Source organism: Mobula birostris, chromosome 1 (assembly GCF_030028105.1).
Source record: "Mobula birostris isolate sMobBir1 chromosome 1, sMobBir1.hap1, whole genome shotgun sequence".
NCBI lineage: Eukaryota > Metazoa > Chordata > Chondrichthyes > Myliobatiformes > Myliobatidae > Mobula > Mobula birostris.
In genome coordinates, this window is record NC_092370.1 from 43,884,569 (window position 1) to 43,910,238 (window position 25,670).

The 25,670-nt window shown below is 39.2% G+C and overlaps 1 protein-coding gene across 3 annotated transcripts in view; it reads left to right on the forward strand.

Moving 5' to 3' along the window:
- tox (thymocyte selection-associated high mobility group box) overlaps positions 1-25,670 on the forward strand; it is a 263,891-nt gene that overhangs the window by 224,756 nt on the left and 13,465 nt on the right. For all 3 annotated transcript variants that reach the window (XM_072256787.1, XM_072256868.1, XM_072256699.1), the window contains 3 exons: positions 2,977-3,207; positions 21,575-21,655; positions 23,476-23,880. In XM_072256787.1, the coding sequence (XP_072112888.1) occupies positions 2,977-3,207; positions 21,575-21,655; positions 23,476-23,880 (717 nt within the window). The remainder of the gene's footprint in view (positions 1-2,976; positions 3,208-21,574; positions 21,656-23,475; positions 23,881-25,670) is intronic.

Genomic DNA, 25,670 nt, shown 5'->3' on the forward strand with positions numbered 1-25,670 from the left:
GCAGAAGCTGCCTCACCATCTGCAATACTGTGCAGAAGTCTTAGGTATATATATAGAACTAGGGTGCCCAAGGCTTTTACACGGTACTGTATTGGTCAATGTAGATCAGAGAGCGAGTTTGTAAATCTGGTGGGAGCAGAGAATGTTGGGAATGGCAAGGGTGGAGCTCAGTGGGGGGGATGCAGGACAGGTAGCAGAGAAGGAATGCCGGGGCAGAGGGTGGTGCAGTTGTAGACACACCCAGCACTGAAATACCAGGCAAGGTCATTTGATTCCAAACGATTAGCTTATCGATCATTACAGAATGTCTCTGTGATGATTTCCACTCCCTCCCCTCTCCCTTCCCCTTTTCCCAACCACGAGTCCCTTGCCCCTGCATTCTTCCCACTCTCAGTCTACAGTAGAGAACTGTATCTGAATCGAGTTTATCAACACTCACATATGTCATAAAATTGTTTTTTTTATATAGAGGCAGTAGAGTGCAATACATAAAATTACTACAGTGCTGTGCAAAAGTCTGATGCACTCTAGCTATAACTAAGAGTTTGGCACAGTATTGTACAGCAGGTTGGAAAATACCTTAAACTGAACCTTGATTAGATGGGAAGGTGTTGCTTTTTTAACCAGAAAAAACAAATTATCATTCTTTTCTCACATTCTACCCTCCTTTCAAATTGTGTGAGTTTCTATTTCATGGAAAATAAAAGTATCAACTGGACTTCAAAGCTGTGTAGCATCCTAAAGTAATGTTGATTTTATTTCAGAGAGAAATGTCTGACGTTAGATTTCATGAAACTGTTTTAAAGAACTCAGTGGGCAACCAAAACAAAGTCACAGAGTTATACAACACAGAAACAGGCCCTTTGGCCAAACTTATCCATGCCATACAACACGTATGCTGTATCTTGACCCCATTTGCCTGTGTTTGGTCCAATCTCTTTAAAACTTTCCGGCCAAAATTTCCTTTAGACGTTGTAAGTATACCTGCTTCTACCACTACCTCTGGCAGATTGTTCCATACACCTATCCCCTTTTAAATTTCCCCTCTTACCTTAAAACTATGCCCTCTAATTTTGGACTCCCATTCCATACAGAAAAGACTGTGACTATCTACCTTATCTATGCTCTACCTAACCTCCATGAGGTCCCCCCTCAGCCTCCTTTGCTCAAAGCAAAACAACCCCAGCCTATCCAATCTCTCCTTACAGTATAACTCAAGCACAGCAGAGCATGTTCATACATTGAATTGCAGGATTCCAGATTTTCTCAATTAACTCTATTTCTACCACTACAACAGTAGAGTAATGTTCTTAAGAAGGAGAGATATCAAAAAGTAGCCAAGATTCCTATTTCCAAGACTTTATGAAAGAGCATGTGTCAATATATAGTAAAGACCAAGTTCAGCATTTTCTAATACCTTATTTGGTTTCACAGGCTGAAAATGTACACATTCCCACTGAATATTCAATGAGGCAGAGTTTAAAATTGCTCGATCTTTTACTTAATATGTTTGCTTTCAGATCTTTTGGAAAATATTCTGCCACTCTTGAAAATCCTAAGGAAACCTTTCAATATACATTTTGATGAAATTTTCCAAAATTCTGCTGCAGGAGGGAAATGACATTTTATTTATCTACCAGCGGTTATATATCTAAGAGTGACACTCATGGTGTATCTGCTATGCTATAGTTTGGGTTTCACAATGAAACAGAAAATGTCAGAGCAATCAGCTGGTCAGGCCACATGTACAGAAAATGAAACATAGTTAATGCTCCAGTAGAAGACCCTTCATCAGAACTGAGAAAGAGCTAAAACAAGTCAGTTTTCAGCTGCAGAAGGGGAAGGGGAGAGACAGGGAAAACAAAGCGAATACTACTAAAAGGATATGTTTAACATTGTTGTTCTGATGAAAAATTTACATTCAATTTTATTTAGTTATTAAATTAAACTGCTGCACGCTTTTTTAAGAATGAAATGTTACACTGGAGCAAAAGCAAAAATGTGAATGTGTTTTTCTCTCATAATTACCACCCAATTGCAGCATTGCTATCTTATGGACAGTAATCCCAAAGATTTTTTAATAAAACAGCGATGTTAGGAGATGATCATACCAGTTGCTTTGAACAAAGCATCTCACAGTATATTTTGCATGAAAATTCAACAAATTGTTGTCATAGTAAACGCTGTTGAAGGTTTGCCATCATAAAATTGTTTTAATTTTAACCCATTGTTTACATCATATGAATACAGATATTGCTTGATTTTTCATGTTGTATTGAAGAGAATTGCAACTGTGTAGATTATATATTTAACATCACATTTTCTTAGAGAGCGATAGGCCATATGTAGACTATATGTTTGGCATCTTGCAATGAAGGAAATTATAATTTAACATTATTGTAACATAATTAACCAATGTGGTTGTCTATTTATAACTGCGAACTTATAGGTAGGTCATATTAGATTTATTCCATTTTACTGGGTGCTCAGTCAAGACAAAAACATTACCTCAAAACTGAGTTGTGGATAGAAATTACATTGATTAAACTTATCATATGAATGTATGGCATGCTTACCTCACCTTTTCTATATCATCAGCTGACAGAATAACTAAAAAAATTAATGGCAACATATCTGCATAGCCGATTACAGGATAGTTCTAAACACATTAATAGATAAAAATATTTGATTCGTACTCTGGATTTAGAGTACTGCACTCATTTTCTAATGACATTTTCTAACTTGATTTACCTACTTAAATTCACAACATGTAAGTGTGATTTAATAGAGTTTCATAAGCAACTTTCCATAAAATAGGAAAAAATATTATAATACCGCCAAGAAACTCCATAAAATCATTATTAAGTCACTGGATAATAGTTGATCTACTTCTCAGTATATTAAGAAAGATTGTATCAATTTAAATGCAAATGGGCCTATTGATTAATTGAAGTCTCTGATTCTTTCATAAAACAGATGAATGGTGCTGAAAAGCGGGCAGCTGTCGATGTGGGAAAGAAACCCAAAACTCCAAAAAAGAAGAAGAAGAAGGATCCAAATGAACCCCAGAAGCCAGTGTCAGCTTATGCTCTATTTTTTCGAGATACTCAAGCAGCCATCAAAGGTCAAAACCCAAATGCCACTTTTGGTGAAGTTTCAAAGATTGTTGCCTCAATGTGGGATGGTTTAGGTGAAGAACAAAAACAAGTAAGAACACGCTTTGTCATATTGATTAGTATTTAGCTCATGTCTATTTACATGTTTAATGCCTAAATAATTCATGAAGTTTCTGTGTGTAGGCCAAGTACAGATTATTTCTCTGGAATAAAGAAATGTTTGTTGAAGTCGAGTTAAGTGGAAGTCCTGCTTGCTTCATGCTTTGGATTTAGTGTCAAACCATTCATATTTGGAAAGACATTCTGAATGCCTATCACTCCTAAAGTGATATCCTGCATTTTGTCTGATGATGTTGGAAAATGATAGGGGTACGGCAGCTGGGGTGTCCTGTTCCGATTTTACACTCTGATTAGTTTTACCTTCACCTAAATCTGGGTAATAGTGAAAAAACCCTGCCCTAATTGAAGTTCAAGGTTCAACGTAAATTTATTATCAGAGTACATATATGTGACCACGTACAGCCTGAGATACATTTTCTTGCGGGCATACTCAATAAATCTAAAGAATAATAACCATAACAGAACCAGTGAAAGACCTCCCAACTTGGGTGTTCAACCAGAGTGCAGAAGACAACAAACTGAGCAAGTACAAAAAAAGAGATAAAAGTAAATAAGTAAGTAAATAATGTTTTTTAAATATTTAAAATAGTTGTGATTCAACTTGGAATAGAGAATATAACTTTATGTTAGGGCAGGAGATACAGTCATAGAGCACTATAGTACAGAAACAGACCCTTCTGCCCATCTAATCCATGCCAGGCTATTATTCTGCCTAGTCCCATCAATCTCCTCTTCGTCCATATCCTTCCATACACCTGCTATCCATGTACTTATCACAACTTCTCTTAAATGTTGAAATTGAACCCACATCCATCACTTCTGCTGGTAGCTCGTTCCAGACTTTCATCACTCTCAAGTGAAGAACTTCCCTTTCATGTTCCCCTTATACATTTCTCATTTTGCACTTAACCCATGATCTCTATTCCTAGAGTCACCTAACCTCAGTAGAAAATGTCTGCTTGCATTTACCATATCTATACCACTCATAATTTTGTATACCTCTTTCAAATCTCCCCTCATTCTCTTATGTTTCAGGGAATAAAGACATAATCTATTCAATCTTTTCCTATATCTCAGATCCTCAAGACGCAACAAAATCCTTATAAATTTTCTCTGTATACTTTCAGTCTTATTGATATCTTTCCTGTAGGTAGGTGATCATAACTGGAAACAATACTCCAAATTAGGCCTCACCAACGTTTATGCAACTTCAACATAACATCCCAATTCCTATACTCAATACGTTGATTTATGAAGGCTAATGTGCCAAAAGCTCTCTTCACAATAAATACAATGCCAAAAGCTCTCTTCACAATGCATTTCAGATCCCTTTGTTCCACCGCACTCCTCAGTGCCCTACCATTCACCGTGTAAGTCCTACCCTGATTTGTCCTCCCAAAGTGTAACACCTCACTCTTGTGTGCATTAAATTTCATCTACCATTTTTCAGTCCATTTTTCCTGCTGGCTCAGATCCTGCTGTAAGTTTTGATAGCCTTCCTTGCTGCTAACTACACTTTCAATAATGGATATCATTCATAAATTTGCTGATCCAGTTTACATCATCATCCAGATCATTGATATTGATGACAAACAATAAAAGACTCAACACTGATCCCTGTGGAGCTCCACTAGTCACAGGCTTCTAGTCAGAGAGTCAACCACCTACTACCAATCTCTGGCTTCTCCCACAAAGCCAATGTCTAATCCAATTGGCTACCTCATCCTGAATGCCGGGTGACTGAATCTTCTTGACCAACTTCGCATGCAAGACCTTGCTAAGTTCTATGTAGACAACATCTACTGCCTTTCCTTCATCAACTTTCCTCGTAACCTCCTCATAAAACTCTATGAAATTGATTAGCTATGGCCCACCAACTACAAAGTCATGTTGATTATCCCTAATTAGTCTCCATCTATCCAAATATATATCCAGTTCCTTAGAAAACCTTCCAGTAACTTACCCAATACTCAAGTCAGGCTCACAAGCTTATAATTTCCCAATTTATTCTTAGAGCCTTTCTTAAACAGCAGAACAACATTTGAAATCCTCCAATCTTCCTGCACATCGCCCGTGGCTAAGCAGGTTTTATATACCTCTGATAGGGCCCCTGCAATGTGTGCATTAGCTTCCTACAACGTCAAGGGATCACCTTTGTCAGACCCTAGGAATTTATCTATCCTAATTTGCCTCAAGACTGTAAGCACCACCTCCTCTGTAATCTGTATATACTCCAAGATCTCACTGCTGTTTTGCCTCAGTTCTATAGACCCTGTCCATTTCCCTAGCAAAAAAAAATCAATTTAAGGTCTCTCCCATCTCTTTCTACTCCATTCATAGATGATACACTTATCATTAGGGCACCAGTTTTGTTCCTTGGTATCCTATTACTCTTAATCTATCTGCAGAAGCCCTTGGGGTTCTCCTGCGCCTTGTCTGCCAGAGCAAAGCCATGCCTTCTTTTAGTCCTCTTGATTTTCCTCCAAGTTTTTTCTTACATTTCTTATTCTCCTCAAGGACCTTATTTGTTCTTTGCTGCCTATACTTGCTATGCACTTCCTGTTCTTAAACAGGGCCTCAACATCTCTCAAAAGCCAAGATTCCCTAAAAACCCTTTAGCATTGCCTTTTATTTTGACAGGAACATACAAACTCTGTACTTTCAAAATTTAACTTTTGAAGGCTTCACAATTACCAAGCATGCCTTTACCAGAAAACAACTTATCCCAATCCACACTTGGCAGATCCTTTCTGATACCATCAAAATTGGACCTTCTGCAAATTAGAATCTACCCGAGGACCAGACCTATCCTTCTCCATAGTTATCTTGAAACTAATAGAATTGTGATCACTAGATCTAAAGTGTTCCCCTACATACACTTCTGTCATTTGCCCTGTTTTAAGGTGATTCAGTATCACACTCTCTCTTCTTCGGAACTATAGCTTTTCATTTAATTCTTTTGGGCTATCAACACTGGCCATCAAACCACCAGTTACACTAATCACATGTTATGCAACCCACTCTCATCGACTCCCCCAATATTCTACACACTAGGTTCAATTCACCTGGGCCAATTAACCAACCTACACACACTTTTCTCTTTGGGACATGTGATTATTATGGGGTACCCAGTGGAAATCTATGTAGTCACAAAGAAAATGTGCAAACTTCACCCAGAGAGCAGAGGAGGTTAAGGTTGAACCCACGTTGCTGGAGTTGCAAGGCAGTAGGTCTGCTAGCTGTACCACTTTTCTGCCTCAAATAACATGGTTTGGTTCATTCAAGACTCATTACCTTTAGATGAGACTTCTACCTATACTTCACAGTTAAAAATCAAAGATCCTATGATATCGATGCTAGAAGATTAATTGCCCATGTTAATACTGCAACATTAACAGATCCTATTGAAAATATGGTTAATCGAGCATTTACTTTATTTACCATTTGTGGGAGGTTCCAACATGTACATCACAGCTGTGTTTACTCACTAACAGTCACTGAATGTTGTTAATTATGATGCATCGGCTTTACTTCAATTAGGACCCTCTCCCCTTTAAATTCAGTTTATGGATTCAAACTATTTTAGAGAGGGTAGTGTTATGATTATATTACAAGATTAGCAAATCCAAGGAATGTCAGTTCAAAGGCCCACAATTGCAGTCTGAAACTTTGAATTCATTTTAAAACATTGTACAATTGGCCATACTTTACTGAAGGAAATACACCACTCTTTTTCTATATATAAATCCAGTTCAACACCATCATAGTTGATGTTTGGCTGTATCAAACCATAAAAAAAAATATTTTGTGTGTGTTGCTTTGGATTTCCAGCAACCGCTAACTTTCTTGTGTTTATGAATAACCAATATTGCCCACATCCCATATATGATTTTTTAAAAATATTTCACTCTAAATGCTTGGGAGAACAAAATGTTAAGCCAAGAAATATGGCTGTGTGCATGGACACTCACTCCAAAAGTCAAAATGACAGAAATATGTAGTAGGGAGGAAATGCTGTTCATTCAGTGATGGTAAAATTCTGAGCCAAGGCCCACCCACCTACCCACTTATGGGGAAAATATAAGATTCGTTATTTGAGGAAGAGCATAAGAGCTCCTACAGCCCATTTCAAAACCAACATAATACAGACTGGTTGGCCATTTAATTCTTTTTTTGCAGGATTTTGTTGCGTGCTTGTTGTTGTGTTTGTGTACATTGCAGGAATATGTAGGTGTCAAATCATTGAATGTGAAGTATTTTGAAATCTTTAGAGACTGTAGCTAATGCAGTATGAATGCAGGTTCTTTAAAATAAGGAACGCTGTGCTTTGCATGGCAAGTAAGTAAATGATTTAACCTGGTTGTATTTTAAATTTGGACAGCAGATGAGTTGGATGGGATGAACAGTCATTTCTTGTTCCTGGTTTCTTATGTTATTGCATTGTTCGCATCATTATAGCCCCTCTGGGAGGTTCTACATTGGCTTGGTTCCTGGAAAAATCTGTGTGGCAAACATCACTCAAAGTGTTCCTTTTTGACAGCTTTGACAAGTTTGCAGTGCACTGTTGATATATTAGCAGAAATAGAAGTGTTTTAAGCTTTTTGAAACATATTTAGCATTTAATTTTTCAAGTTATTTATGTGTTAAAATATAGCAATAACATTGTGTCTTAGTCTTATTGTCACATCACCTGAATGTAAAGAAATATTCATGTAATCCACCGCAGTTCTGGTATTCTTCTACAATTTATGAAAGCAGAGATAACTAGCTTGGAATCTAATTATGCTAAATCCATGATTAGTGCCTGTTTCCAGGGTGGTAGTAAATGCTCGAATGCCTTTTACAAGGTGTTGAAGATAAAAGAACAGGTTGTCTGCTGGAACAGCAAATGTCAAGGTTGCCCACCTTCTGAACCTTTGTTGTGACATAAAACCATATAAAAACCAACAATTCCTGCTCCCCCAGGATTTACGTGAGGCCGTGTTAACAAGAATAACTTAGTCTGCCTTTATTATGGCAGAACGTCCTAATGCACTATACTGGCAGCATTATCAAATCAAATTTAAATACAAGTAGGAAATAGCTCGCTGGAAAGTGCTGCTAGATCCATGGTGATCAGCTGGCACTGAAAGACCAGCAAAATGGAGAGCATAACATAAATGCAAACTTGTTACTAGGACCTGACAGTGGAAAGCCATCTGCATTCCAATTTTAGATTCTGCTCATGGCCAAGGTTGAGCAAAACTTTATGAATACATCCAGTAATCTACGCTGTGGAATGTGCCCACTAACGGTAGGCCATATTAGACCTCAACATCACTTATAAGTGTTTGCCCTGCAGATTCGGTGGTAAATGCTCTCTGTTGAGAGCATTCTAACTGGATGCATCACCGTCTGGTATGGAGGGGCTACTGCATAGGACTGGAAAAAGCTCCAGAAAGTTGTAAACTCAGCCAGCTCCATCATGGAGCCTCCCCAGCATCGAGGATACCTTCAAAAGGTGATGCCTCAAGAAGGTGGCATCCATCATTAAGGACCCTGATCACTAAGATCATGCCCACTTCTCATTACCATCATCAAGGAGGTGGTACAGGAGCCTGAAGACACACATTCAATGCTTTCAGAAACAGCTTCTTCTCCTCTGCCATCAGATTTCTGAATGGACAATGAACCCATAAACACTACCTCACTATTTTTTGCTCTCTTTTTGCACTACTTGCTTAATTTATTTTATGTATATACTGTATATTATAAAATATATTATAAAGTATAGTTTATAAATTATGCATTGAAATGTACTGCTGCCACATAACATCCAATTTCCCCGTTGATATAAACTTGATTCTGATTTGGACAGATCTATGCTATGTTGATATGTGCTGTTCCATGTATTTAAATTGCCTTGTTTTTACATAGTTTAGCCAAACCATGGGAAAAATAGTTCAAGCAGCTAATATGTAATTATACACTCTTTCCATCTTATAGAAACAGTTTATGGGAGGAAAATTGTGAGGCCCTGTTGTTAGCAATGTTAGTATTAAATTGCAATATTGTTTTCCTAATTTTGCAACTTGTGATTGTGCTCGTGAGACATCATGTTGGTATTACAGTTTTACAATTAAGTCATTATTTGTGTGCTTAACTCCACATTAGCTAGATGCAGTAAACCACTGTAAAAGTAGTAGAGCATTTTACGTGGTACAAATAAACACAAAATATAATCCACCTTCAAAATTATAGTGCAGTACCTTTATTTTGAGATAGATAATCTAAAAAGGGCTAAATAAATACCATGGGTAAAGCACTGTAAAGTGTTAAAATGCTTTGAAAGCTCTTTTGTTTGTCATATAAATTGTTAGATTTGACTGATATTAACAATTATGTTTTTAATTAAACTGAATCAAGTAATGAGAATCAAATGCAGCTTTCACAAAATAGTGGAAACAATGCTGCCCTGAAGAATTGTCTAGTATTCAGACAGTTGCCACGACGTGAAAGCAAATTAGGATCAGCTCAAAAGGCAGCATGAGATAGAATCAAATGAAAATCCATATTTTAAGTCACAGATCCTTCACTGAATCAGCTTGTACCCTGTTCAGAAAAACAAATATAAACATTCGTATTAAAAAAATGGTTTGCATAGGCAATCCGTCACACTCGGCTGCTAATATGCAATTTGTAACAAATTCTTAACTTTACTCCTTTCCACATTTGTACTTTTTTCAAATTCTATCTCCTCTCCACAATTACCTATTTCTTTCACGGCCTCCAAATACTCCATTCCACTTTTGCCTTTCCTCCATCACTTTCTTCTTTTCCAGTCTCTTCCACTCCTTCACTCTTTCCTCCTTCACATTATCCTCCATCTTGTATGTATAATGCAACATATTTTTTAGCTGTCTTCCTCATTTTCTTTTCTGAGATCTGTGGTCATACCAATGCAGCTCATATTTTTCTTGAAGTATGCTTTCTAATTAATTCCATTAAAAATTCTTTAGTATACAGTTGATGTGGTTTATTTCAGATAACCAGTTAAAGGTCATATCGGAAAGCATTCCCCCTCTTACAGGCTGTGATTTTCTTTATTTCAAACCATAAAACCAGCTGCAGAAGTAGCTGATTGCCATGGATTAATTTACTGATCCACAAATTAATGATCAGGTAACATCAGCAATTGTTGAGTGCTGCAGCATATGCTTGCTTTCAGCTGCGTAATTTATATTCAGTAACCTTAACTCAAACAGTTTAACTCAATAGAAAAACCTAATTATTTTACCTATGGTATTTACTCAGCGTTTGATACTTCACGAAATTACCGCTAATATGCTATATGAGGGCAGAGCTGACAGAGTGAGAAGAATTTAATTTCCCACTTATTCTTCCTGCTGATGTTGTCCTTCCCCTGGTACTAGTGGCATTTGTAAATAGTTAATTTGCTTTAATTATGTGCCTGTCCTGCTGAATTAGGAGCAGCAAGATTGTGAAGAGCTAGAATCATGCTTCTGAGGCAGCTGACAAATCCTTTGAGCCCAGAAACCAATGTCTTTTTCTCTGTGCTGTCAGTAATTCCATTAATATTATGTCCAGTCAAGTCAATCAAATCATTTACTCTTCATCGGTGCTCAGACAGCAGACAGACAAGGGATCACAGCTTTCTCATTTTATTTCTACCGACTCGCTTTACTTGAGATCAGATATATGATTACTGCAATATATTTTAACATCCATATACTGCAAGTGTTTTAAAGAATTATGTTTTCTGTGATTCAACTAATCACACTTAATATTGAAAACATATGGCCATTACACATTGAGCTTGTGTATTCAGGTACCATAAATGGACAAAATCCATGTTCATCCACAAAAGCAAAGCACTGTGGTGATGTTGAGCCATTTTGTTTCATAAGCACTTCACATCAGCATCAGCACTAAATGTCCATCAGTGATTAAATTTGTTTTATTGGACCAAAAAGCAAAAGTGACACTGGTAATCACTGTTATTGTTTATACAACATTTGATAATAGACTTAAAATTTCAAATCTGGTGGCATCTTAAAAGAATATTTTGAATGCAATCTCAGAAAAATTAATCAGCCATTAGGTGTAAAATTTACCTTGTAGAAGGGAATATATGGGAATCTGTCCAATACTCACCTGTTTGATTATTCTGTTGTGGGGTGTACAGTATAACGAGCAGTTAATCTGCTTGCAACACCACACAAAATGCTGGAGGAACTCAGCAGGCCAGGCAGCATCTATGGAAAAGAGTAAACAGTCGCCCTTTCAGGCCAAAACCCTTCATCAGAACTGAAGAAAAAGGATGAGAAGTCCGAGGAAGAAGGTGGGGGGAGTGGAGTAAAAATGCCCGGTAGTAAGTGATAGGTGAAACCAGGAAGGAGGGGGGGTGAACTAAAGAGCTGAGAAGTCGACTGGTGAAAAAGACAAAAGGCTGGAGAAAGGAGAATATGATAGGAGAGGACAAAAGCTTGAAAATGGATCTGGAAACCATGTGGTACAAGATGGGCAGCAAAGACATGTTCCTAGGAAGGATACGTGGCTGTGGTAGCTGGTCTGGGGGAGCACATGGTCGAAGAGTTAGAGGGCAGCCTGTCTTCACCATGTCCTCGCTGCCATCTTGTACCACATGGTTTCCAAGCTTCTGTCCTCTCCTATCAGATACCCCTTTCTCCAGCCTTTTATCTCTATCATCAATTGACTTCCCAGCACTTTACTTCACCTCCACCCCCATTTCACCTATCACCTACTATCTTGTACTTCTTCCTCTCCTCCCCTCCCCCCACATTCTTATCCGTTTTCTCCAGTTCTGATGAAGGATCTTGGCCTGAAACATCGACTGTACTCTTTTACATAGGTGCTACCTGGTCTGCTGAGTTCCACCTGCATTTTGTATCCAGCATCTCCAGATTTTCTCTTGTTAGTTAATCTGCTTGTACTAGTTTTGCATCATTATTGAAGGTGAATTTTTAACATTGTTATCAGAATTAGCTGCAGGAATAATTGAACCATCAGGATTGGCTTGCGTAGTGAATGAAATGACTGCCCAATTCCTCCTATGGGAGGACTATATCATTCCAGGTGCTCAATTTCATTAACACACATCTGGTGAATTGCATGTCTTCTGGAGGTTTCCATTGCAGCTCACCAACTTCAGGACTAGAAGATTTCAGGTATCCGACATACAGAAATGTAGGAGGGATTGGTAAATGGCTCAGTCAGGAATTTAGCCAGGGCCAGAGACCCACCTTGTTTCACACCTCTATCCCCACTAAAATAATTTAATATATCTTTTTAGTCCTCTTCCTGTCACCAATTAAGTTTTATTTGATAAAACATGTACCGCACACCCTCTGTCCAATAGGACATTATAATTACAACATTTGCACAAGCCCTGGGAGTAATAGTGAGACGGGGAGCAACACACACAAAGTGCTGGAGGAACTCAGCAGGCCAGGCAGCATCCATGGAAAAGAGTAAGCAGGTGATATTACAGGCCGAGTCCCTTCATCAGAATGAAGGGTCTCAGCCTAAAACGTCGACTGGTTACCCTTTCCCATAGATGCTGCCTAGCCTGCTGAGTTCCTCCAGCATGTTGTGTGTGTCGACCCGATTTCCAGCATTTGCAGAATTTCTTGTGTTTGGAATAAAAGTGTGGAATCGGGCTGCTAAATTTTAACTCTACACCCACTCTGTCTGAGGAAAGGAATTAATTCTCCTCTCAAATACTGAAGAGCTGCTTTTCTTACTAAGAGCACTTTACTAATGCTGTTAGCAGGAAAATTCTTCTGATTATCAGTCATTTAAGGATCATCTGCATGTTACATAGCTAAATCGGTTTCAATATGGAGGTGGCCTAATGCATGAAAATGGCTCTACAGCAAACCATGTCCTATTGTCTCTACCCAACCACCTTCACACCACCTAATGCCATGTAAGTTTATGCTAAAACAATGCTCACTTTAATTTCCCGATTAGAATAGTACTCTTGACTGATAGTTTCCTGCTCATTTCAACAGTGGCTCCAAGCACATTACAATGCTATGGTTTTATGAGCAAGAACAATGCTTTTGCAGAATGCTGTTCAGTGCAGCTAAAGCAATATTTTTGATAAGCAGAGAGCGAACGGTATAATATTTTGATCACTCCTTACATAAATTCAATTTAAAACTCTTTAATATGTGATCTAATCTCAGATTCAGTTGTTGCTTTGTCTCAGACGTTGAAGAACCCATTTCTGCAAAGGAAAGGGTTACAGGCTACTTACTCTGATGGCAAGAAGCTGTCATTGTTACTGCGTGTGTTCTGGCCTTCTGGTCCTCTTGCCTGCCTAGCTAGAGCCCCTTTGCCTGGCATCATTTCTTTATATTATTCTTGCTGTCCAAGCGGAGTCAATGGCTCATTTCTGAATAAACCCAACATTTGTTGAAGATACATGCAGGTATTACAATATGGAATTAATCTATTCTGTACCTTGGAATACAGGTAACCCATCATTTTCAATATGATTACAGTCACTTGCTGGCTCTAATCATAATTTACATTGTCCACTTCAGCAGAGATACAGTAACCTGAGTTACTGAGCATAATTTAAAGCAAATCTTCTCTATTTAAAGAGGAAACCTATTTTGACTTGACCAGCTTTCAGGAAATGATCTATAACCAAAGCATGCGTGAAATCTTTGAAGACTGATGCAAGAGAACAGGTTCTAAAATTCTTAAGTACTACATTGGAGGCTTGGTATGGAAGTTTCAAATTAGAAAGGATCTCCCCTTTCTAAAGAGAGACAAATGCTTAGAATATAATGGGAAAAAATTGACGTGGAGATTAATATCAGGAGTCAAGCTCCAAAAATTTGCATGGAGTGCCATAAGAAATCAAATTACCTCAAAGGAGTTATCAAACACTAGAAATGAATGGGTCTTCAAATACCAGAAGTGAATGGATGTTCCAAAATAACCAAAGCTATCTTCATCCAGAAGAGCGAGGTGCTTGATATACTTTGACCTGCCCCCAGTTCCCACTATAACAGAATCATTATTCGATTAGTCCAATTCTCTCCATACGATATCAAGAAATGTTGAAGCCTACAGGGTGCAGATGCTCCAGTGCAGCTGCAATATTGACATATATCTGTCAAAGTGGCCATTTTCCACAAAGTCTAAATCCATTCCAGCCCATAACTGCCCCATCGGCTAATGCTCAGCTAACAACAGAGTGCTGGAAGGTTTTGTCAACTATGCTATGAAGTGATACTTACTACTGAACTGTTAATCCATACACACAGCGGATTTCATCAACAGAAATCAGCTCCAGACTGTACTATCACTTAACATAGACAAAGAGCTGAATTCCTGAGATTATGAAAGAGTCAATACAGCACCTGATTAAATGTGGTATCAAGCAAGACCGGTAAAACTGAAATTAATGGGAAATCTCCACGCTTGTTGGAGTCCTGCCACGTAATAACAAAAATGGTGTGTTAGAGCGGCAAATTGTTTGCCGGATGCCTTTCACCTTATCCCAAGAACATTGCTGCAGCCGTTCCTAATAGCAATGAATTTGACCTAACCATTTTTAATTGCTTCTTTAATAATCATACTCCTATCATAGGACCATATGACATAGGTGCAGAATTAGGCCATTTGGCCCATTGAGTCTGCTCTGCCATTCAATCATAACTGATCCTTTTTTTTTCTCCTCCTCAACTCCATTTCCTGGCCTTCTCCCCATAACCTTAGATGCCATGCCCAATCAAGAACCTATCAATCTCTGCCTTAAATACACCCAATGACCTGGCCTCCACAGCTACAGGTGGCAACAAATTCCACAAATTCACCACCCTCTGGCTAAAGAAATTTCTCTGTACCTCTGTTTTGAATGGATGCCCCTCTATCCTGAGGCTGTGCCCTCTTTGTCTTAGACTCTCCCACCATGGGAAATACCCTTTCCACATCTCCTCTGTCTAGGCCTTTCAACATTCAAAAGGTTTCAATGAGATCCCCCCTCATCCTTCTAGATTCCAGTGAGTACAGACCCAGAGCCATCAAACTTCCCTCGTGTGATAACCCTTTCACTTCTGAAATCTTCCTTGTGACCTCCTCGGGACCCTCTCCAACGCCAGTGCATCTCTTCTAAGATGAGGGGCCCAAAACTGTAGACAATACTCTAGGTGAAGCCGCACCAGTACCTTATAAAGCCTCAACATCACATCCCTACTCTTGTATTCTAAACCATTTGAGGGTGCCTTCAATGATGATTGACCTGTTAATTACATTCACAATTCCTGAAATGATGAAGTAGTTTATGCCCAAATGCAGCAAGGTCTGGAATGACAAGTAACATTTGCTCTGAAAGAATAATTAACAATTTTTCCTGGGATCTCAGTGGATTCAGCTTCCCCAGGTTCTCATCGTCAACCTCTGAGTGGTCATTATGATCAAAAAATCAGCTGGGTCAACCACATAAATATAATGCTTACTCAAACAGGAGAGAATCTGGATTCTGTGGCTAGCAAATCATTGCCTGACTCCCCATAGTGCTTACTATACATCAGAAATACATTTGAATAGCTTTCCACTTGCTGGAAAGAGAGCAGCTCCAACAAAATTCCGGAGGTTCATTACCATCCTGGACAAATCAACCACATTGACTGTCACCCAAGCACTACCTTTCGCAGACTTCCTCCACCATGGCTCAGGGTGGCCTTCTCCAGGGGGTCTTTGCTATTGTCAGCAGCCCAGCTTATGCTTACTCATATTTCTGAGGGACCGTTCTTGCTCCACAGAGCAAAAAGTTGCTATGCTGTCAAGCATGTCCTGACTCCGTGTCCATGCCCAGAATGAAGCTGTAGAATCCCTTTCAGTTTTAACATTATGTTAAAGTGACTTGTGGTCTCAGGAAAACTAAATACAAACTATCAGTGGCACAGTCACGTGTAGCATCAGACTAGATCACTGATATACAAAGATAAGGTATGCTTTCCATTCCATGGCCAGAACACATTTCGGGAAAGCTGATCCCTTAGTTGTCCGTCTCTTATCTGCTTTCAGGCAGAGGCTAAAGAGCAAGGCTCCAGAGATAAGGACAATAAAAAGGTGTTCACAGGAGGAAGACCAGCAACTATGGGATTGCTTTGAGAACATGGATTAGGCCATGTTCAAGAACTCTTCTGTGTATCAGAATGGTACACCATAGCTGTCATGGACTTCATACAAATGTTGTAGACGAGTGTGTCCCCACAAAATCATTCAGTGTCATTCCCCAACCAGAAGCCCTAGGTGAACTATGAGATCCACAGTCTGCTGAGGGCAGATCAGAGGCATTCAAGTCTGACAATGAAGAAAGTTTCAAGAGGTCCAGGTATGATATCCAGAAAGCCATCTTATGGGTGGTGGAAATTCCAGACTAAACCTGAATAGCGAAGGACGCTCAACAGTAGTGGCAGGGCTTGAATACTATCGCCTCTTATAAAGTAAAATCAGGCAACATAGGTGACAACAGGGCTTTGCTTCCAGATGAGCTCAATGCCTTCTATGTTTGCTTTGAAGGTCAAAACATGGAGTAATCAACACAAACTACCAAAACCCCAGTGATCCTGTGATTTCAGTCTCTCAGGCCGACATGCAAGCATCCTTCAGTGGGTGAACCTATGAAAAGCATCCAGCACAAATGGCATATCTGGCCAAGCATAAAAGACCTATTCTGATCAACTGGCTGCAGTGTACACCAATATCTTTAACCTCTCACTTCAGCAGTGTGAGCTACCCACCTGCTTCAGGCTAGCTTCAAATCATACTGGTGCCTGAGAAGGATGTGGTAACCTGCCTCAATGCCCATTGCCAAGTAGCACTGATATCCACTGTGGTGAAGTGTTTTAAGAGGTTTGTGATGAAACATATCAACTCCTGCCTGAAAAATGACTTGCATACACTCTAGTTTGCCTATTAGCGCAACAGGTCAACAGCAGTTGCTGTCTCATTGGCTAATCAATCAACACTGGAACATCTGAACAGCAAAGGTACATACATCAGTATGGTCTTTATTGACCGCAGCTCAGCTTTCAATACTATCATAACCTCAAAACTAATCAATATGCTTCAAGACATTGGCCTAAATACCTCCTTGTGCAATTGTGAAAATGTCAGCAAGACCAAGGAGCTGATTATTGATTTCAGGAGGAGGAAACTACAGGTCCATGAGCCAGTCCTCATTGGAGGACCAAAGGAGAGGGTCAGCAACTTTAAACTCCTCAGTGTTAATATTTCAGAGGAACTGTCACGGGGCCAGCAAGTAAGTGCAATTACAAAGAAATCACGGCAGTACCTCTCCTTCCTTAGGAAGTTGAGAAGATTCAGCATGACATCTGAAACTTCCAGAAACTTTCATAGATGTGTGGTGGAGAGTATTTGACTGGCTGCATCACAGCCTGGTATGAAACATCAATGCCTTTGAACTGAAAATCCTACAAGAAGTAGTTGGTACGGCCCAGTCCATCACAGGCAAAACCCAGCTGACGCATTCATTCATTGATTCTATTATGGTTGTTTTTCTGTTGTGGATTTATTGAATATGTCTGCAAGAAAATGAAACTCAGGGTTGTATATGCTGACATTTATGTACCTTGATAGTAAATTTACTTTCACCTCTGAACTTTGGATTTTGCACTCTCGAGAGCCCTTCAGTATTGATAAAGCGCTATGCTCTCTCCACCTGTTGGCCTCTGTGTGTGCTCTGTTGCTGAGCAAGCTCAAGACTGATACTGAGAAAACATAGAAACATAGAAACATAGAAAATAGGTGCAGGAGTAGGCCATTCGGCCATGGAACCTGCACCGCCATTCAGTATGATCATGGCTGATCATCCAACTCAGAACCCCGTACCAGCCTTCCCTCCATACCCCCTGATCCCTTTAGCCACAAGGGCCATATTCAGTGGATCTCTTATTGTATGTTCGTATTTTGGAAGAAGATAGGTAACGCTATGGGACGTACAAGCCATAGCTACATTATAAGCAGAATTACAATTTTAATATAAAAATGCCTCATGGCATTCATCAATGCACACAAAAAAACAAAAAAAAACAAGACAAGGATGAGATTAGAAGTTTATGGAGAACAAGTTGAGAACAAGCTGCATAGACGAAGTAGTGTGCAAAAGTGCAGCCCATCGGCCCATTTCCAGCAGGAGCTCAGCTTTCTTCTCTAAGCTTACTGTACATTGTTGGGTCTATCCTTCTCTGTACAATTCTTTTTCTAAAATACAGTACTGTGCAAAGGTCATAGGCACAAATATACATAGGGTGCCTAAGATTTTTGTACAGTACTGTAGTAATTTCATATATTGCACTGTACTGCTGCCAAAAAATATCATGACATACATGACTGATGATAATCCTGATTCTGATATGCGCCTCTATTGTAGACTGAGTGTAGAAAGGGACAGGGAGAGGGAAATCATGGTTGAGAAAAGGGGATGGAAGGAGGAGGGAGTGAGAAACACCAGAGAGACATCCTGTAATGCTCAATAAAGCACTTGTTTGCAGTCAAATTAACTTGGCTTGTGTCTCAGGGCTGGGTACGTTTGCACCCACGCCAGCCTCTGCCCCTGCCACCTGTCCCACAACGCTCCTGCGGCTCTTCGCACTCGCCATTCCCAACATCCTTTGCTGCTGCCAGATTTACAAACTCATTCCGTGCTCCACTTCGACAAATACAATACTGTGCAAAAGTCTTAGGCACCCTAGGTATATATGTGTGCCTATGACCTTTGCAGAGCACTGTACTTCAGGAAAAAATTGTACTGAGAAGAATAGAGCCAACAATGTACAGTAAACATAGAAAAGAAAGCTGACCTCTTCTTGGAAATGGGCTGATGGGCTGGTGTGTGGACTCAATGGAATGAGGTGTTTGTTTCTATGTTGCCACTCTCTGCCTCTATGACTCTGTGACTTCAAATTGCTTGTGGCATTCACAATAGATACAAAAAAAACACAATAGAATCAATGAAGAACTACTCACAAACAAATATGGATGAACAACCAATGTGCAAAAGATGACAAACTGTTCAAATACAAAAAGAAAACCAAATAACAATAACAAATAAGAAATAAATAATATTGATAACATGAATCGCAGTGTCCTTTCATACGTGGTGGAATCAGTACTGGGGAGAGTGAAATTGACCACTCTGGTTCAGGAGCCTGATGGTTGAAAGGTAATAACTGTTCCTAAACCTGGTGTTGAGGGACCTAAGGCTATTATACCCCCTTCCTGATGGCAGCAGCTAGAAGAAAGCATGACTGAGTGGTAAGGGTCTTTGATGATGAATGTTGCTTTCTTGAGGCAGCACTCTTTGTAGATGTGCTCAAATTAATCAATCAAACAACATTCACCTAAATTAATGCTTCTCCTAAATTAGTGAAATATAGATTGTATTTGGTGTTGGCCTGTACAATTAATTCAAGTTAAATGTTTTCCTAACACAACTCAGAACTAGCTATATAAAAAAGCACCAATTACAATATTTGTCCACCTTTAAACAACAACATTCAAGTGACAAACAACAAAGAGGTCATGTACCTAGATAAGCAATCACTGGTCTGGACCATTGATCTACAAGTAGTTGTGTAATTTTGATTTCCACCATACTGTATCTGCTGTAGTAGTTATACTCAAGTAATCAAAAGCAATTGGAATTGAAATTAAAATAAATGACAGTAATCACAAAACTACTGAATTGTCATTAATCTTCCTCTTGGTTCATTATTGTCTTTCAGGGAAGGCAATGTGCCATCCTTACCTGATGTCATCTGTATGTGACCTCACATCCATCAATGCATTCAACTCTTCAGTCAGATATAAAAACAAAAAGTGCTGGAAACACTCAATGAATTAGGCAGCATCATGCTCAATATTTCCAATATTTCCAGTTTTTATTGTAGATTTCTGGTATCTGCAGATTTTTTCAAATTTTTCAATTCCTTACTGACATTAAGCAATTATTTTTTTCTTTATTTTTTCTCCATATTTATAGTCCACCCAAACTGACAGTACGCAATTTGGATGGCTATAAATATAGAGAAAATATAAAGAAAAAAAGGACAGGAGGAAGCCAGAGCCAGAAGTCCCTAAAACTACAGCTATATAGGACCCTGGTCAGACCCCACTTGGAGTACTGTGCTCAGATCTGGTCACCTCACTCCAGGAAGGCTGTGGAAACTATAGAAAGGGTGCAGAGCAGATTTACAAGAATGTTCCCTGGATTGGGGAGCATGGCTTTTGAGAATAGGTTGAGTAAACTTGGCCTTTTCTCCTTGGAGCGATGGAGGATAAGAGGTGACCTGATAGAGGTGTATAAGATGATGAGAGGCATTGGTCATGTAGATAGTCAGAGGCTCTTTCCCAAGGCTGAAACGGTTAACACGACAGGGCACAGTTTTAAGGTGCTTGGAAGTAGTTACAGAGGCGATGTCAGGGTAAGTTTTTTTTACACAGAGAGTGGTGAGTGCGTGGAATGGGCTGCCGGCATCGGGGGTGGAAGCAGATACAATAGGGTCTTTTAAGAGACTTGGATAAGTACATGGAGCTTAGAAAAATAGAGGGCTATGGGTAACCCTGGGTAATTTCTAAAGTAAGTACATGTTCAGCATAGCATTGTGGGCTGAAGGGCCTGTATTGTGCTGTAGGTTTTCTATGTTTCTATGTTCTATGTTTCTAAAACCCACCGATCCAGAGAGTTTGTATGTCAGTTGATATTAATTGCTGCCCTGGTCTTAATTCTTTTCATCAGCAAAGACCATAAGATTTGGAAGTCTTTCCTTGAATCACTTTTCTGCTTTAAATGTTTCTTAAAGCCTCCTCTTTCACCAAGCTTTTGTACTGCTGTTCTAATAACTCTGATTTGACTACATATGTCAAATTTTGTCTGATTGTGCTCTTGTGAAATACCTTCTGACATTTTACTTTGCCAAAGGCATTAACAAATTCAGATTGCTGTTGTCAGGTATAACTTAATATGATGAAGAATAAAATTTCTTTTCAACAGGTTATTTTTTCTGACAAATTATAGTCATTTACCTATTGGATAACAGTATTCAAAGATTATTCCTTTTAACAATTTTGAAAAATAAGAAAACTTAAGAGGAATGTGTATGATATAAATTCACTAGCTGGTATTTCAAAGACTTCATTAAAAATTACAGGTTTGCTAATCTAATTTGACACCTCTAGGGTTTACTGCTAGAAAGATAAATTTGTTGAATTTGTACTGTAGCCAGCTAATGCTTTCATCTGCTAATAGTCCTTTATATTGTCTTTTACAGGTGTACAAGAAGAAGACTGAAGCTGCCAAAAAGGAGTATCTCAAGCAGTTAGCTGCTTACAGAGCTAGTCTGGTTTCCAAGGTAATGTGCTGTAACACCACTGTCATTCTTTCAAGTATTTTTCTTTCCCCTTGCCCTACATGGCATCCAAAAGTCTGCTTAAGTTTTATAGAACATAAAACTCTGTATCATAGTTCAGGCCCTTTGGCCCACAATGTGTGCTAACATTTTAACTCACTCTAAGATCTGTCTAACTCCTCCCTCCTACATAGCCTTCCATTTTTCTATCATCCCTGTACCTATCTCAGAGTTTCTTTAATGACCCTAATGTATCTGCCTCTACCACCTCCCTAGCAGGGCATTCTATGCCCCAACCAATCTCTGTGTAGAAAAAAACTTGGCTTTGTCATCCTCCCTCTACTTTGCTCCAATTACCTTAAAATTATGCCCCCAATATTAGCCATATCTATCCTGGGAAAAATTCTCTGGCTATCCACTCAATCTATGCCTCTTATCATCTTGTACACCTCTACCAAGTTACCTCCTTCCCTTCCAAAGAGATAAACCACGTTCTATAATCAAGGCAACATCCTGTTAAATCTCCTCTACACCATCTCTAAATCTTCTACATCCTCCCTATAATAGGGCAACCGGAACTGAGCAAAATATTCCAATGTTGGTCCAACCAGGACTTTATAGAGAGGCAACATTATCTCCTGGCCCTTGCACTCAATCCCTTCGTTAATGAAGGCCAACACACAATCCACCTTCTTAATCAACCTATCAACCTGCATGGGAATTTGATGGCTCTATGGATGTAGCCCCCAAGATCCCACTATTCCACCACACTGCCAAGAATCCTGCAATTAACCCTACATTCTGTCTTCACATTCAACATTCCAAGTGAATCACTTCACACATTTCTGGGTTGAACTCCTTCTGCCACTTCTCAGCCCAGCTCTGTATCCTGTCAATGTTCTGTTGCAAACTACAACAACCCTCCACACTATCACTGTTATGTCACTCTAGTTGTTATGTTTCCATTTCAGGAAATATCAAGTTCTTATTTCTCTATGTGTTTAGAATTAGGCAAATAATGTATTTTTGCAAATTATAGTTTATCATGGCTTATAGTTCTAAGTTCTGGTTTTTTAGTAAATGTTTTGTTTGGAATATTCCTGTGTATATTTGTGTTTTTGTTTTTAAGTCTTTGGCTTTAAAATATGCAACTGGCAAAACCTCTGGATTTTGTCTAGTATCATTGGTTGATCATTTATTTGCAAGGACATAATTTGCAAAAAAAAAGCCTTCAATGGAAAATGGCTCAAAATTGAAACTAACAATATGTTGAAATCATGTAAGATATATTCAAGAATGTTATTTCTGAATCATGTTGATTATTTTTAATCTAGCAGTAACATGTAAAACATTATGGAATTGATCCATTGTGCTTTAAAATAATTTTAAAGTATATTTCTATATAACACTGAAAATCAAAATCTAGCGATGTAAATAGGATAAGAGGCAAAGGCCCTAACTCCCTTAGGTGTCAAAATCATGGGGAATAGATTTTAAAAAATCGACTGAAGGATTAGAAGAAAGGATTTTTCATCAAGGATTTGGAAGAGATTTGGAACTTACTGCCCGAGAGAGTGGCAGTGGCAAAAAACTTCATCATATTTAGAAATATGTAGATGTGTATTGGACAAATTGTAATTTGCAAGACCCAGTGCTAGAACGTGGAAATGGGTAGATTAACAGTTTTAAACTGGCATGGACCCAGTGAGCTAAAAAGCATCCTTCTGTGCGTATATTTCCCTTGATTCTATGAAAATGTTAAATTGTATTTTTTTTGATATTTCTAGGCAATGGTTAACCATTCTTGGTATTTTTGTCTGCAGAGTTACAGTGAGCCTATTGATACAAAGACATCCCAGGCTTCTCAGATAATGAATTCAAAGCAGCCTGTGTTTTCTGCTCACTCACAAGCTCCATCTCCAATGTACCTTGGTTCAGGTGCCTATCATCAACAGTCTGGTATGAACCCTCACATATCCACCATGCATCCCAGTTTGTCACGGAGCATTGCTCCCAAACCCAATGGTCAGATGCCAGTGACTGTTTCTGTAGCAAATATGACCATCTCTCCACCTCCATCTCTTCAGATCAGCCCACCACTGCACCAGCTATCAATGCAGCAGCACCAGCTTCACCAACAGCAGACCTCTGTTATGTCTCAGCAAATAGGAAATCACCAGCTACCAATGCAGGTTCAACCTCCTCTGCATTCACCACCAATGCAGCAGGTCAGTGCAATGTAACTGTCAGCAGTAAGTAAATAAGGACTTTTGTATTTCAGATGTAAATCAAATGGTGAGATGGTGAGATAATCAGTTTCCTGAGTTTTAACTATTAAATTGTAGACTGTACTTGCTAAATTGTCTCAATATTTATTGAGTAGCTTTCACCAGTTTGGAGACAGACAAATGATGGAGAATTAAGTAGTGGAGTTTTCTAATTGCTGGAAGGTAGAGTGAGGAAAAAAAAACAGAATTATCAACCTGCTAACCAACTTCATTCAAGAACAATCATTGTCATCAATGATTTAGTGATATAATACTGTGCAAAAGTCTTAGGCATATGTACTGTATATAGCTAGGTGCTTGAGATTTTCACACACTACTGTAGTAATTTTACGTATTACACTGTACTGTTTCCACAAAGTAAAAACATATGTCAGTGATGATAAACCTGATTTTGATATGGGTCTCTTTTGTGGACTTGAGAGTGGGAAGGGGGCAGGGAGAGGGGAAACATGGTTAGGAAAAGGGGGTGATAGAGGAGGGAGTGGGAAGCACCAGAGAGATATTCTGTGCAATCAATAAACCAATTGTTTGGAATCAACTTACCTAACATGGTGTCTCAGGGCTAGGTGTGCCTGCACATGCTCCACCACCCACCCTTGGCACTACTTCTCCACCACCTTTCCCACGGCTCCCCCCGCTGCTGACAGCTCATTCCACACTCTCGCCATTCTCTGAGTAAAGACGTTGCCCTTAAACATTCCACATTTCACTTAACCCATGACCTCTAGTTGTATTCTCGCTCAATCTCAGTGGAAAAAGCCTGCTTGCATTTACCCTATCTATCGTAATTTTGACCCTATACCTCTATCAAATCTCCTCTCAATCTTCTACATTCTAAGGAATAAAGCCTTAACCTATTCAATTTTTCCCACTTATTCAGATCCTCAGTTCCCAGCAGCATCCTTGTAAATTTTCTCTGCACTCCTTCAATCTTACTTACATCTTTCCTATAGGTAGGTGATCAAAACTGAACACAGTACTTCAAATTAGATCTCACAAATGTCTTATAGAATTTCAATAAAGCATCCCAACTCCTGTACTCAATACATTTATTTATGAGGGCTATTATTCCAAAAACTTTCTTTATGACCATAATCTAAGTACCTCTGATGCCACTTTCAAGGAATTATGGATCTGCATTCTCAGATCCCTCTGTTCTATTGCACTCCTCAGTGCCCGATCGCTCAGCTTTGAAACCTACCATGGTTGGTCCTCCCAAAGTGCAAAACTTCTCATTTATCTGCATTAAATTCCATCTGCCATTTTTTAGCCCATTTGTACAGCTGGTCCTGATCCCGCTGCAAGCTTTGATAGTCTTCCTCGCTGTCCACTACCCAACCAACCTTAGTGTCATTTGCTTATCTAGGCCTCCAGTCAGAGAGGCAATAATCTACTGGCTTCTCCCATGAAGCCGATGTCTAATCCAATTTACTACCTCATCTGGAATGCTGAGCATCGGAACCTTGACCAATCTCCCATGCAGGACCTTGTCAAAGGCCTTGCTAAAGTCCATGTAGACAACATCCACTGCCTTGCCTTCATCAACTTTCCTGGTCACTTCCTCGAAAAACTCTATAAGATTGGTTAGCACGATCTACTGCGCACAAAGCCAAGCCGACTATCCCTAATCTGTCCTTGTCTATCCAAATACTTATATATCCAGTTCCTTAGAATATCATCCAATAACTTTCCCATGACTGATGTCAGGCTCACTGGCCTATAATCTCCTG